This window comes from Strongylocentrotus purpuratus, unplaced genomic scaffold (genome assembly GCF_000002235.5).
Source record: "Strongylocentrotus purpuratus isolate Spur 01 unplaced genomic scaffold, Spur_5.0 spur5_scaffold_5, whole genome shotgun sequence".
Classification (NCBI taxonomy): domain Eukaryota; kingdom Metazoa; phylum Echinodermata; class Echinoidea; order Camarodonta; family Strongylocentrotidae; genus Strongylocentrotus; species Strongylocentrotus purpuratus.
The window spans coordinates 34,511,969-34,528,651 of record NW_022145611.1 but is presented as its reverse complement, the minus strand read 5'-3'; the positions used below and the strand labels follow the sequence as shown (position 1 = coordinate 34,528,651).

Here is a 16,683-nt window from a genome sequence, read left to right as displayed (position 1 = left end):
CCTTTCGCCCCCTGATCTCCTTCTTCCCCCTTTTCTTTTCTTCTTCCTCTTCTTTCTTTCCCTTTTTCTCCTTTTTCCCTTTCCCTTCTTTTCCTTTCTTCTTTTTTTTTTTTTTTTTTTTTTTTTTTTTTTTTTGCGGGGGGGGGGGCAAGGCCCGCTCGGCCCCCCCCCCCCCTGGATCCGCGCCTGGTTAAAGGTGCTATTTCGTTTTTTCAACGGCTTTTTCAAATTATTTAATATTTGTGGTGGTACACAACTATTAGAAATATTTATGGATATTTTATCCGTCTCTGAATGATGTTGTCATTTAAATTGTATGTTCTTTCAAATTTGACACTCAGTTTTTCACCGAAAAAAATTGTGTAGCGCCCTCTGCAACAGAACTCAACTATCCCTTTAACATGGTGTTTATATCTACTTAATTATTAGTATTGCATTGGTACAGAAATGATGATGACCTTTTTGTCTGTCGGTTAGGAGAAACATTGGGCCAACCATAACAAAAAATGAAACTTGAAAGGTTTCATCACATCATCAATATGACTCGTGTTTAAGGTTTTGAAGGTGACTTGCAAGAAAGCTGATGGTCTTGCTTTTCCGGCCATAAATGGTAAACCATTATGCCAATTCCACGTTGGCTCGTTTACATCTATGATTTTTTTCTAAAAAATATCTTTCTGTAACATATTCTTTAATCACCGTTTTAATCATGGTTTTGATGAACTAAAGGTGATGGATGGGGAAGGGTGGCCAATGGAACACTTTGCTCTATAGTTAGCCTTCTACACGAAGTCTTTGAGCTCCTTGGGGGGGGGGGGGGGGGAGTGGTGAGGAGGGGTTATAACATCTCTTTCTGAAAAAAGGGAAAACTTTATCTAGGGATATAACTGGCGTTTACTATGATTTATTTAGAGTATTGGTGGAGTTACCAGTATTCCGTTTTCCCCATTTTAGTTAATTCAAAGAAAATGACATACACAATATGTTAAGATAAAAATGCATGTCTCGTATGTCTAAAGGCGAATATGGCCAATAATTATCAGTTCAATGTGTATCTAATTGTGATTCGTTATGTTATCGTTAACCTTTTGATGATTCAAATACAATTCAATCGTTTGCTCTTTAATAGTCTGTCTGATAGTAAAGCAGGACTTGCAAAAGAATTCCAAGTAGGCCTTTTGCTAAACAGCACTATAAAGAAGCAAAACAACAACAATCACTTGGAAGAATAATTTGTATTTGCTTCTTATTTTATATATATATATATATATATAACCTGGAAGATTAATTTTCTACTGGAGTGAATGAAAATAAATTAATGTCAAAAATGTAAAATGTAAAATAAAATAGAGCAAAAGAAAATCTTAGTTTACTTAGTAAGTATAAAAGATATTCCTATACTGAAAACATTCATTGATTATTTTTTAAATCTATTTGTATCTTTGCATTAGGTCACAATCGACAGGTAAAGCAGAGATGGAATGACTTTTGCTTGGGAATCGAACGACAGGGCCTTCAAGACAACAGCAGCAAGACTCATTCACATTGCAATACGACTGCTATTCTCATGGGATCTTCACGGATACGGATACGCACAATTATTGTTTGTTAGCTGTTTTGCAAAATCTTGACATTGGAGGACCAACCGAACAAAAACAAAAAACAAACAAAAGAGATATCGATCATTGACTAATATTTCTGAAGAACATTACTATGTAATATAGGCGCTGTATAAAAGAGCAGTTTCGGCAAAGGGTGACGAGCGGGGTGGCGAGCGGGTGACGAGCGGGGTGACGAACGGGGTGACGAACGTGGTGACGAAAGGTGTGACGAGCGAGGTGACGAAAGGTTTTACGAGCAGGGTAACGAACGAGGTGGCAAAAATACAATGTCAGCTAGGGGTAGGAAAAGGAAAACTGTCATTTCAAGGCCAGATTTAATTACTACAGTTCAGTCTCATAGCCTCCAGGGGGAGGAGAATCTCATGGTTAGTTCATTGACTCGTAACAAAACGGAGAGTAGGCATTATCAGAATGCTCAAGCGATTCCAAGAAGGCGATTCCCTGCCAATGTTTATCCTGATGTAATTCAAATGAGTAGCGTACAGCAACCTCCGCAATATGCAACAGAAGTTGATACAGTTGTCCCTCTGTGTTATGAGGAGGAGGAGGAGGAGGATGAGGAGGGGGTGGAGGAAGAAGACGATGCAAGATTCTTCCGACCATCAAATACAGCAGTTCCATGGGCACAACACCATCGAATGTTCTCAGATGCACTTAAAGTAGGCACAGCCCCAAATCCAATGACTAATCTGTTACCTGAAAGGCAAACGATGTTGATTGCGCCAGAAAGTGTTCCGACGCCGGATAGCGACGAATCAGAAAACATCGAGACACGACGGCCAGTGATGTTGTCCATTCCATATTTTAGACCTGGACGTCCTGAATCAAAGCTTGCTAGTCCAAGCGAACCTCAAAGTCAAGGTTCTGCCTTAAAGGTGGATTCTCCAAAATCTCTCAGTAAGCAATATTCAATTCCTCAGAACACCTCTGTACTAACAAGCCCATTATCACCACCTACAGGGGAACGACCGATACTGTTTTCTGCTTTGTCTGGTCATAGACTTTCTCCAACCGACAAAATCAGCCAAAGTCCAATATCTGAACTAAAAAATAAAACGATTACCGGCCGCAAACCTCATCTTGAAGCGCCCATGTCGCCACCATCTCATGGTTTACAAACGTCCCAATATTCCAGCGGGTCCCGGCCGCTTGTAAGTCCACTGGCATTGCCTTATGTACAGCCGCCAATGTCGGGATTGCTGTATGCTATTCCCATGTTTGGCCCTGGGCCGTCGCCTACTGACATTTACAGTCCATCTCCACCCATGCACACAGTGACAATGACTGAACCGCAATCGCCACTTCCTGCGGCTATGCCTTATACAGGTATATTGCCGTTTCTCAATCCAACTCCAAGTGATGCATTCAAGAAACCACCGGAATACTCTCTGAATATGAATGCATCACCAAGTGCATTTCAATACGTCTCTAAAGAGAATGGAAAAGGAGATCGTCTACAGAACTTTGACCGTTCTCCAACGTCTCCGTATAGCCCCTCACAACCGCCACTCTCTGTTTTTTCTTTATCAAGATCCACAAGTACAGGATCGTCACAAGATGCCATATCTCCTTCCAGCTCACATAGTCTTGACAGCGAACGTACCGTACTTTTACCGAACGATCCAACAATGCCTTCCAAAAAGAACCTGAGCAAATTCTCATTTGTAGACTTGCTGAATGACCAGCAATCGTTAGCTGCACAAGAGATACCACTTAACAACAGTACATGTAGAGTCATGCCTTCCTCAAGAATGGTTTATCCGGGCCATGGACCAATGTCACCTCAATCTCCTGTTTTTCCTGCATGTGAAGCAAACAACAACACTATACCCAGTCCTGGTTTAGGTGTACGACAGATACAGTCACAGTTTGCCTCTCTGAATGCCGCCAGTGCCATTCCCCAAAGTGAGAATGTATTCGAATTTTACGAGCCACCTCAACATCATGGAAATGAACCAAAAGATGAATCAAAAGCAAGAAAAATCAAGTTCAAGGGCGGCAAATTTATTGGTACTGAAACGATCTACCAATGCACTATATGCTACAAGGAGTTCGATCTAAACGTTTCTCTGAGAAATCACGAAAGAAGCCACCGGACTGACAAGGATCATCACTGTCGATTCTGCGACGATGTGTTTCACTTCAAAGCTCACTTGAGGAGCCATGAGCGTAATCACGCAAAACAGCTGCGCATTTGTCGTTTTTGTGGCGTCACGCTTGAATGTGATTACGACCTTGTCCAGCATGAACGAAAACATAGAGAAAATAAAGACGAGATGCTGAGTATCTATGCAAAGTCGAATAAGAAGAAGAAGAAGAAAAAGAAAGCGGAAGGAAATGACCCGCCATCAAATCATGACGAAAATAATCAAGAGTCATAATAAGCAAGAGGATTGTTTTCCTGTCTATGTATGAATGTTCTAGAAACAATGATGACTCTGATAACGCACTACATTTCCATTTTAAGGAAAAACTGTCACTGTGCTTTAAAATGTGATTAACTACAGACTACAGTCGTCGAAAAAGCAATTACGTACATTATTTCCAACAAACGAGTCTCGATTATATCAGTTTATGGAGCTATGTTTCGGAGCAAAAACCCGAAGTTATGGATGGTCTGTTAAACAACCATAGACACCATTATTATTTATATCAATAGGGGGATAACCAACATGTAATTTCTAACTTCATATTGGACGTCCCAACCACCAAAGGTGTTTAAGTGCTACATCAGAAGTCTTCTTCAGTATAATTTGTCTTAAAATGTTCCACAAAACAATCAAATAATCATGTATTGTGTATCTAAGTTGACACATAAGCAAATGCGTATCTAATGGTTGGTAATATTTTGGGATTTTGAGCGGATGAGTTCGGAATGATGGGGTGGGGCGAAGTTTAATTATATTGTTTAGCCTGGGTGCGCTAATTCCTAGCTCCGCTCCTTCATTTGGCCAAGTAAAAAAGTAACGAATTTCTCTTCAGGAGGTAGCGCTTTACTATCAACTACTGTTACTATTTTTTAACTAGGGGGGGGGGGGGGGGTCATTGATTGGGGAAGGTTTGGATGGGTTCGTAACATCTTATCATGTTCCTTTCCTCCCCCGTCTTGCTCTCTCTCTCTCTCTCTCTCTCTCTCTCTCTCTCTCTCTCTCTCTCTCTCTTTCTCTCTCTCTCTCTCTCTCCTCCCCTTCCCCTCTCTCATCCACCCCTATACTCTTCCCCCTTCTCTCTCTCTTTCGCTTTGTCATTTCCAAGGAGACAATATAGCAGCTCTTAATGAGCACCTCTAAATTGTGATGATTTATAGACAGATTTTGAAGGATGAAAAGTCGTATATGATTCGAGCTCGAATTATAAACAAAAAGATACTGTCTGCCGATTTATAAGGACTTACGAATGACCCCCCCCCCCCCGTGTAATCGCAAATAGTATTGTGCTCTATGAATATCAATATTTGTCTCCTCCAAGAAGTAATATGCTTTTAGCAATATCAAGATGGAAATCATCCGTACATGTACCAGTGAATTCCACTTGTTTAATTTTTTTTCTCCTTCTTTTTTCTTTTCCTTTTTTTATTTGGTGGAGGGACAAACTGTAAATAGCACGTACTCTGTTCTGAACAACGTATCGCACTGAAATTTCATATTCGTATAATGTTATATCGTGTATACAATTTATATCAAGAATGCTAAACACTCAATCATAAAACCAGTACGGTATTTTTATTGCTCTTATATTTTTTATTAGAAAAGAATGACAAAAAAAAAAATTGATTGTTGAAAACAAACTAAACGCCTCATGTACATCTTTCTCACTTGATTATGTTTTGATATCTTATAACAGATCTGAAGGAGGTGGGGACAAAATCAACATTTAAACAAAAATATATATCTCTTAAAGGTAAAGACCAGTATTGGAAACGGGCCCAATTTCAAAAAATGAAATGGAAGCTCTCATTACCAATCATGTGAAAGAATATGTTTTGACTAATACATGATGATAAAAAATTTGCCGGGAAACCGCCTAATTCATATATTTGGTAAATTTGTTTCTCTCATGGTCTGTGAGAGATATAGGGTAGTCCCATATACATCTTTCTGTGTATAGTGCTTGTAACTTTACGAAGAATGGGCCAAATTTCTTATCATTTTGATGTTCCAGAACCTTGCAGATGCTAGATGCTATAGATGATCAACCTTTTCTGATCGATTCCACAACATTTCTTTCACAATGCAATCGCATGACCATAACTGGTCTTTACCTTTAAGTAATAATGTTCCTATTGTAGCAACGCATTATCGTTTTGGACCGGGTACCTTTTTGTCTTTGTCCGGAAGAGGTGGGGGGGGGGTGGGGTATCCCCCAAACTGCCAACAAGCAAATTTACTGATTCAAGAACGTTGTAAATGTATGTGACGTTTCTATCTTCTTATGATTCTTGAAATCAACGAAGATGAAATAGGTTATTCCATAAAACATAATGAAATATACATTAAAGCACAAACAAGGCTACCGGCATTTTTGGGGAAAAAATAACAGTTTTTTGTACGGGAAATATTGGGAATGTTTGTATCCTCATTGATAACTCGTAACAATTAAAATCAACGAGTTTTCAGCGAAATTTTTAAAGTGCCATAACCTTTCATTTCAATTAATTTTCACTTGGCCAAAAGCAAAACCAATCCAGCTCTTTAAAATGTTTTCATAGTTCGAAAGTAATGATTGTATTTTCTCCAAGTGTTATTGTCTCTAATTTATATCATCTAATTCCTATGTATTAACCAAAGGGCCCCTAACTGATTGTACTGTAGTACCCTGCAGTTTTGTATGTCTTTTAATGAATACGATACATGTGTATTTATTACTTTGGAGGTATTCTCCATTTTTCTTAATCATGATAATTATCATGATATTCTAGCTTCCTCGATATTCATAAAATAAAGTATAGATTATCACTAATTAGAGTAAATGGAATAATTGCAACCTGTATGCATGCAAACTGACCCCCTCCCTCTCTCGCTCCCATAAAAGTAAAAATGGTAAATCATATTGAACCCCATACAGTCTACTAATGTGAAAGCAGGTTATACATATGGTATAACCCTTCAAACACTAATCAAATACGCTACATAGACAATCAATGCTTTTAAATTATACATCTTTATTTCAGTTCAATGAAAATATACATATACAGGGATTAAAAAAAAAAAAAATCTGTTTCCTCATTTAGTGTAACTTTGAAGGAGGATACCCTTCTCTCATTCCTTGCATTGACTAAAGAAGCAATAATTTATCGCCTATTTCACTCTTAAACATTCATAAACACCCATAAAATAATACAACAAATATTATTCTGCAGTAGACAAGGTGATACTGGCCATTACTTTGGAAGGCACTGTTCATGAAGGTGTCATATCAATATATTCAATACAATATAAAACATATATTTTGCTATGAAAAATAAAATAATGAACGATCTGTTCCAAAATGTATAAATTAAATTTTATTTGGCTCGAATTCACAAAGAGGTTTTAATTTACACCATGGGTTACATAAACCTCCTTCATGAATCCAGGCCTCTGAATAAAAAGAAAATAAGGGAAAAAACAAAAAAATTGGGAAACCCATTTAAACCGTGTATAATCTAAACATGTAGGCTAGGACACATACATAATTGACTTTGCAATTAAATATCATTCCATATAAAATTTATATTCATATACGTATGCAATCTTAAGTTCTCTGTGAATAAAAAGTACCATGGACATAATCAATAACAACCTTTTCTTCAACTATCTTCAGTTTCCTCTGTTTCTTTCCAGTGTAGGAACTTTTAAAAGACTTTGATGGTAAGTAAAATAAAGAGTGTTTCAGTATTTTATCTAGACATAAGGTCACTTTTTTTTTAAATACTTCAAAGCCATATGTCACATACAATACTACAATACCCAATACAAAATGTAAAGTATTTATTTGTACCTACTTTTACAAACAAAATAATGGTTTAATGGTACAGCCTGTAAATGGTGTGACATTTAATCACTGAACAAGTAAATGGTCTACAACCTGTCTAAGCTCCCTACAGTCAGGGTTTGGTTTCAGGAAGTAATAAAGGTAATAAAATTAAAGATAATAATAACAGCTAAATTCCATCCCAGGGGATGCTCAAGATGCCTACAAGGTAGTAATATTACCCAGGCTTTAGCCCGGCTACCCTAAGGCGTTAAAAGCATTCTAGGAATAAATTCCTACCATGTACCCATTTACTACACACGGGTAGAGAGTGGCAAACATAGATCAATGTCTTTCCACAGGATATTAGTGCCCTGGGGAGACTCAAACACTACACCATGTGATCCACAGTAAAGAGGTGATCATTTTTAATACAAAAATTCCAGACAACTTTACATGCTTGATACAGCATTCACACAAATAATGGACGGATAAAGTTGATATACATGTACATCTGAATAAAAAAGTACTGCAGCTGCATACAGTTGACATATCCTTTTTAAAATCTAATATGAAAGACAATAAATATTCTTTTGAAGGTAATGACATATCAAAATACAGTATAGTATATTTGTTGGGTTTGTCAGTACAAGTGACAATTGAAAGTATGAATGATTAGAAAGATATACAAATTTCCTCAAACTGACTTCAAATTTTCAACTGAAAACGTGATATTATAAAGTATCAAAAACTTGTATTAATGTGCAGTGATTATTTTTTTAACGAAGTGGCTTTGAGCTTGAAAGACATACATATGGACCCATGCAATATTTAATTAGATGCATGAGTTTAATAACATTAAGATCATTGGAAAGAAACAAAAAGGTTACTTTTAGCATGATATTTAATACAAATTTAAACATATATCTATTGATGCATATCAGTCTCCGTCTCTGCTGTCTCTCTCTCTCTCTCTCTCTCTTCTTCTATCTTCTCTAATAATATGTCTCTGTCTGTCACTCTCTTCTCCCTCACTACATCTCTCTTTTCAGGTTTTTACCTTCTTCCATCTTTTACTTCCTCTCATTCATTCCTTTATAATCTCTATATCTCTCTCTCTCTCTCTGACCTACCCTCCCTCTCTCCTACTACATGTCACATACATTGTATTATGAAAACATATACCTTCATCTTTGAAATGATATTTTCTTCCAGCTATAGAATGTCTTTGTTTTTCATTTCTAGGTAAACTGTTAATCAATCTACCAACAAATACAAGATCTATAACATAACAATATCTTTAAATCTCTACACCATGTGTCTACCTTATACTTATCATGAATAAAATAAATGTAATGCACAGGAATAAATTACAAAAAGTTACAGACTCTGCTTCATATTCTAATTTCGTATCCTCCACCTGTTAACCTCTTCTCAACTACTGGTCCATCATCATCACTTCCATCAGCTCCTGCTTGCGTTGCCCTGACAACGATAGGAGACGATGATCTATTAACCCTAGGAGTGCTGCTAGGAACAGGATTCCTTCGAGGTGAGTTGTAGGGGTTGGTCTCCTGGACAAACTGATAGCTAGACTGTCCAGAGCGACTTGACTTGTACTGTAAATACAAAATATAGATGTGTGAAGGACGGACTGACACCATAATAATAATACAAATAATAATAATAATAATAGTAATAATAATAACAACATTTATAATGTGCACATATCCACCCCAAGAGATGCTCAAGGCGCCATACATGAATTGATTGACTAGTGGTATATTGGTTGATTGATTAATTAATAATCAAGTATGGCTGGCAACTCATTCCATTATCCAAATGCATTTCTTAAGAGCAAAATATAAAACCAGGTATTTTACAAATTTTACAACACCCTGTACATGAAATTAAACCAAGCTTGAATTTCAAGACAAGACTTAAATTCATGGCAATGTTACAATATCCATCAAAATGGCATCAAAATCCATCACAATCTAAGAATTCAATTGTTGTACGTCTTTCATATAAGAATATCGGGTGTATAATCTAATTTCATTTCTGCACGATTGATATTGTCCATTGACAAAAATGTAACACAAAATACTGAGTGATAACTTACACATGCTCTCATATCTTTGGCATATTTGTCAATCTCCTTGCTTGCTTCAGAATGGCTCATCTTCCACATATTCAGAGAGAGATGCTACAATGTAGAAAGAAAAGAAACAATGATCATCTCAGAAAATTAACCAAACCTAAAGATAGAGTGACTACATGATTAACATATAACCAATGAATCCAAAGCTAGACCATGTGTTAAACATAAAACTCAGATCATTTCCTTCAAGTCTGTGGAGGAGGGGTATCTTTTGTCGACACAAATTAAGCTAAAAATTGAGAGACAGCAATGATATCTCAGCTTTAGGCAATATCATTTTGAAGAAAAACATTGATTGTTATACTGTATCTCTAGCATAAAGAAGAAGCAATAGGGCAAGTATCAAAGAGAATAGGAAAATTAAGAGGAATAAAAGTAAGAAGAAAAGGAAGAAGAGGAAGAAGAATTAAGAAGAAGAAAACTGAGATTAAAGTAAAACACTTACCCGCCAATGTATCTGTTCAAAGCTATGTGGATCATGTGCTATTGGTAATCCAACCTTCAATTTCTTCACTACATGCCAATCTGGGGATGGAAATTGAAATAATGATTGATATCAATAATATATTTTGTAGATGATTTTTCTTCTAAATCAAGATGTATTCAAATGATGAGATAGGACTACAACGATATACATGTACGACAATTACACACGGCAGAAATGTAGATTCTTTGTATCACATATGTTAACTTATGTTTAATTTAGATGGCATAAACACATTTCATAATATTTTGTTCTTATTTATATGGCAAAACTCCAATAAACCACTTAAATACCTGGTACATTGGTTTAAGAAGGCACATATAGTATTTGCAGCTTCTGCATTAATTTTTTTAACAATATTAATGTTACCATTGAATGTGATACAAAAGAACTAAGTGATTGATTCATCATCAAAGAAATTATAATACATATAAGCGTGTAATATGGATGATACTTACATTTCTTATACGCATCTTGATAGCTGAATATCAGCTCAGATAATGACTATTTAAAAGAGGAGAAAAAAATTGTTTCATTAATTATTAAGCAACATCAGAATTTGCAATAGCTGTGAATTCATTCGATCATTCTGATAGCATTCAAAAGAACACATTTAATGTCTTTGATTTGAAGAAAAAAATTGCCCCATAGAATTCTCTGCAATTTACTATGTATTCAATCTTAGCCATACCAACAACTTAATTTAATACAACTCAAGAATGACACTTATCCATTTGAGAAGTCAATTACAAAATAAATTTTAAAAACTGAAAAAAGGAGGAAAAATAAAAAGAGAAATCAGGAAAAAGGCAAACGCAGAGAGAAAGAGAGGTCACACACAAAAGATGAAGAGGGACAGCAAAAAAAAAGATAGGAAGATGAAGAGGAGAAATAAAGATAGGGGTCAGGGAGGAAGAGAGTTAATAGGGTAAGGAATGAAGAGGAAGAGAAAGAGAGATGAAAATAGAGATATAAAATACCTTGAATTCTAGAGGTTTATCCATGAGATCGTCTCTCCTGCTCATACCAAGAGCACCATACCGTGAGTTGTGAACCAAACCAAGTACCACATGTCGGTGAATGTTACCATGAAATTGAGTCTTAAAGCTGATCGGAAACCGCTCTAATCCCGGGGTACCATTGGTCAAATAACTGATACACACATGGATTTGTTAAGGAAAGAAATCAGTGTTATCATCAAACAAGCATGCCTTTTCATCCATCAAATCTTCCATTTAGGTTTTTAAAAAATTTACATCAATGAGAATAGATCTTTTATTTATGAACTAATATATTGCTTCTTTGCAAAGCCAGGATGTTTTGTATTGGACAAGTCTTCAATAATGCACATTTCCAAAAGATAATACATACATGTACAAAAGGATTTGTTCGGAATAGCACGCTTGTTCTAGAGATATTAGCAATTTCCCCAAAAGATTACAGAAAATATACTAAAACATTGTATACAAACACCTATAAGCATGTTACTAGTTTGTTATTTTGGTTACAAAAGGGTCCTTTTCTTAATGAACTTTGAAAATGTTAATAGAACTGCCTTTGAATGGTCTTTATAATATATGCAGGTTTCACTAAATATGCTATAGCATCATGGTAGAGAAAGGATACATTCCTAGAATGACTGCTTCAAGACACTTGATGGGAAGTGACTCCCTGATCATTTCTTTGGCAGAATCCATTAACCTGCAAGAAAGAAAAAACAGAGTAAGATGTACACAATCGGATTTCTTTTCAATTGATTCAACCTCAAATCTTAATCCAAACTGTTTGGATGAATATTATCAACCTATAAACCAAGAAAATGTTCTCTACATTTTCACTGTTTCTAAAAGATTTAACAATGTAGGAACAGAATCCTAGTGATACTAAGATAATTCTATTTAGAAATGAAAGCATACATTTGAGAATACTCTTACATTGAATACAGACAGAAATTTCTAAAAATCATTAATGTTTTCTTCATCATAGTTACTAATCATTATGTTTAAAGATTGATGCCACACATATATTTTTTCATATAGTTATAACTCACAACTTTGTGTTTCTATTTTGTGTTTCTATTTTGGCTTCTTGTTGGTCTTTTTAAATGTTTATCTCATGGCTGAATAGGATTTTGATCACAAAACCAGACCAATTGAACACTTAGTCCTGTAACATCATGTACCTACACAGAACATACTTACCCAGATAGTGGCCTGTTCTTTTTTATCTCATAAAACTGCATACCAGTATGGTTGTATCTGAGTAAATATATACAGTTAAGGTTATAAGCAAAATTATATGATTTTTTTAGCATTAAAGAAACAAAGAAACAAAGCCATATTGCTCCTTACATTTATTAATATTATTATCAACAACATATACCACACAACATAAATCTTATAAGGATATCTATTGATTTGATATAGTTCAAGTCATAAATGCAAAGTAGAAAATCTACCTTGGTACTTAAAAGCATCATAATTATTTGTTGTGAATAGAACTACGATAGTTCCATATTTTGATGAATATTTCAATTTTATTATACAGAAGGATACTGCAATTCTTTCATATAGTCCTGGATAGCTTCTAATCTTGCTCCAACAGACTGGTAAAGGTGCACAGCAGGAGCCGAAGGGACTGGAACCTACAGCACAAATGAGAAGAACAATCGTATAAATAGCTTCTTACATAATATCATTACACATGACGGTTGGCACCATCAAATCCCTCAAGGAAAGACTCAAATATTCAAAAATCAAAGATGTCTCAATCAGACAGATTTTGTCTTTCTTTCCCAGATATGTCAGAACGGGAAACGAAAATAAACCTAAGTTTCACTAGTGCCTAGTGAATGCAAACTTGGACCGAAGTTTCTGTCCCTTTCGTTCATTAGCCTCTGATTTGGGTAGGGTCGTCTCATCTCTATTTGGCTACCCAAATCAGAGGCTAACGAATGAAAGAGACAGAAACTTCGGTCTAATGCAAACTGAACTCTGATTTTAAAATTTTGATTTGTAAATTGTAATGACAAATTAGAATTCTGTACCAAAAAAGCACATGCTGACTGCATTGCATAATCACACCATAGTGTAATAGTAATAATAGTATTCTATCTAATTCTACTTCAGTCTCCGACTTTAGTCAGTGAAACGAGTTCAAGTTTGGTATAAAAATTAAGAGTCTGAAGTTGATGTTATTCATTATATGCTATTTCTGTTTCATACCCAGATGAGGGACTGAAGGTTTTAATCTGATGAGTATTGAGTACATGTAATGTAATGAAGGATTATTGGCGCTTGTTCCGAAGCTAACTTCACACAGCACAGCTGATGTGCACGCTCGCAACCCACAATCTGTATGCACTTGTATTATGCAGCTGTTTGCTGTGAAACCTGTGAAAAAGTGTATAGTATAACGTTATTCCGAAAAATACTCCAAAAATAAAAAGAAAATTGACACGAAAAAGGATAAACATAATGACTTTTAACTCATGATCTTTATTTGGACATTTAATGAATATTTACTTCATTTTTGGTATGTTTTAGTAGGGTATCTTCACGCCGGAGTTACAGGTCAAATTTTGGATAGGCTTCTGAACAAGCGCCGGATTATCGTCCAACTTAAGTTCTCATTAATTATTTCAAACTTTTTTTTAAGCTGTCCGAAATTAAAAATGTAAGTTGCAACACCTCACCTTAGGTAAGTTTTTACTCCCTTGAATTTTGTCGACCATCTTTTCTCTATCTGGATGAATCCTCGCACAGTGATTAAACATTTTCTCGCATGTTTGGTGGGTCATGGGAAAGCCGTCTTTATTGACATAAAATAGAACTCCCCCGGTCGCGGCGGCCGCGGTGCCGTTTTCATTCTCCTCATCGTCGCTCTTGTCTCCAGCACCGGGCGTTGATTTAGAAGTCATAATTCTCTATTATTACGATAAAGTGGCTGTATTCATATTGTATCCGAGAGAGTACTGACTACTACTGGATTCCATCTGATTGCTTGCAAAGCTTTCACAGGGTGATAAGCTTGAGATATTGTGGGATTTATCCGTGATAATGCGATAACTAGCTGTATGCAGTCGAGTGTTGTTTACATGTCGTTACGAGAAACCAACCGTGGCGAGACTTCACTACACACGAGATTATCAAACGATGTTGTTGTTGTTCGTTTGGTATTATAATGGCTATTAGTCAAATTTGACTATTGTTGCCAATTTCATCGCATCTCTTTCTTTTAATGTCTTGGTAAAATTATTATTTCTTTCTTTCTTTTTCCAATCTCATTGATAGTCTATGGTGTAGTCAAAAGAAAAAAAGGGAAAAAACAGGCAACAGTTTTATTCATCGCTTATAGTGGACAATTATACTTCCATGGTAATACTCATCATCACGCTGGTAGTTTCCACAAATAAAAAGGGGTTTATAACATGCATAACTATGCTTATGCCCAGAGGCGGCGGAGCGACTTCAAAAGTGGGGAGGCCGAGGGGAGGGGGGGGGGGGGGGGGGGGGGGGGGGGGGGGGGGGAGCACCTGGAGAAAAAGGTCACCTTCAAAGGGAAATCTTCAAGCGAAAATATACCAGTTTTTAGATACATACCCCTATATGATTATCAGGGATGATTTTAATATTTGTTTCTCTTTATAAATCATATTAAGCATCATACTTCGCAGTTAGGTGTGATGGTCTGAAAATTAATTTGCGAGTGAGCAAAGCGAGCGAGGAAAATTTCTAAGAGTTATGAGGTCGTAGTGCGAAAAATTTACACCTTATAAAGAGGAAAAACCCAATCCTGATGGGGTTAAGCACATTTTCATAACAGTAGACTGAAAAGGCCTTCGATAGTTAATATCATTATAAAATCGCGAGCGAGCTTTGCATGGGGAAAATTGCTCTTAGTCGCTTGAAATTATGGGCACGTTTAATGAGAGGAAAAGGGGACACTTTTTGAAAGGGATAAGACACTCACTGATTAGAAAAGAAAAGGACCAATGACGTGTCAAAGTACAAAGGCTAATTATCAAAGGTAAAAATGGGGCACTATTTCACCTAAAAAGAGAGGCACTCGATCACTAGGGATTTTTAAAAAAAAGGCACTTATGAGAATTGTCGACGGAAAAGAGGCACCCTTCAGATTTTGATAGGGGCATTTTATTAGAAGTGAAAAGGGGCATTTATGAAAAAGGATAGGTTCCTTATTAGAAAGGAAAAGAGGCACGTATCATTGCTAAGAGGTTAATCATCAGAGGTGAAAAGGGAAACTTATCGCATCTGAAAAGGGCCACTGACCATATATGAAAGAGACACTTATGAGAATGAAAAAGGGGCACTAATAATAAAGGGAAAGTTAAAAAGTTATCCGGGTTAAAAATGGGTAATTATTAAAAGCTCTTCTTACAAAAGAAGAGGGGCACTCGTCAAAGCAAAGGGGGCACCTCTTAGATTTGAATAGGGCAATTATCAGAGGTGAAGGGGGCGCTTATCAAAAGTGAAAAGGGGCGCTTCTCGTTCCTGAAAAGGGGCACTTACTAGAGGTGGAAAGGGGAAGGGTCACTTAAACAAATTAATAGGGGCACTTTTCCTATATACAAAAGGGCACTTTTGGGGTACTTGAAAAAGAGGGGGATCTGCCTCCCCCTCCCCCTCCTGCATGGCCGTACAGAGGATTATGGTACAAGGCATGGACACACAGAATTTTTGGTCGCTGTTTGGGACCGGGGGGAATTCAATGAATTATTGATAATTTATTGCATTTCTTTTGTTTTCTTTTATTTGTGGGAACAGCCCCCTACCCTACCCTACCCTAGCCCCCGCTGATATTTCCTAAAACATTTTCATTTTTGGATAAAGATTATTATGTCACAAATTATTTTTGTTTTATTGAAAAGCTGATGTAGGCCTATGTCACTGGCGTACTGGTTGGTTCAACCCCCCAATAAAATCCAATCATGAATTATTTTCAATTTCATACAAGTGATTTATAAATGTTCGTGATATCACATGATTTTCAACAAAATTTGCGTTTCTCCATTTCTGTTGCAAACTGACACATTCCCAAATAGCCAGGAAAAGCATTTTGTATAGTCACTAATGGGCCAAATTAGTGGCCGTTAACACTAACAGTATAGTATACAATTCCTTTCCAGAAGCTATTGCGACAAGCACTGCCGGGAGATAACATGCTACCCACCACTGTCTTGGGCTGTGCATGCAAATATTTGCGAACGAACGTTCAATACATACATCATGTGAGAAAACGAATCGTCTTCTTTCTCTAATAATTTAGTGAAACGTCAAAGATTCCGCGCTTTGCGCGGGAGGTGGGCAACTGAATTCAGACTAGGATTGAGAGTTATAATTAAATGAAACGTCTAAGTACACGATACAACGTATCATCTTCTCTTTCTAAAAATTTAATGAAACGTGAAAGCTTCCGCGCTACGCGCGGGATGGGTGAAAATG

The 16,683-nt window shown here is 36.4% G+C and overlaps 1 protein-coding gene across 1 annotated transcript; it reads right to left on the bottom strand.

Moving 5' to 3' along the window:
* Positions 1-8,356: 8,356 nt before the first annotated feature.
* LOC577818 (tubulinyl-Tyr carboxypeptidase 1) lies at positions 8,357-14,350 on the bottom strand. The gene is made up of 9 exons (XM_778025.5): positions 13,914-14,350; positions 12,775-12,863; positions 12,421-12,477; positions 11,846-11,920; positions 11,200-11,371; positions 10,678-10,723; positions 10,181-10,260; positions 9,697-9,780; positions 8,357-9,193 (listed from the first exon to the last, which is right to left on the bottom strand). The coding sequence occupies exons 1-9, from the start codon at positions 14,136-14,138 to the stop codon at positions 8,969-8,971; spliced, it is 1,053 nt and encodes a 350-aa protein (XP_783118.3). The 5' UTR covers positions 14,139-14,350; the 3' UTR covers positions 8,357-8,968.
* Positions 14,351-16,683: the final 2,333 nt, after the last annotated feature.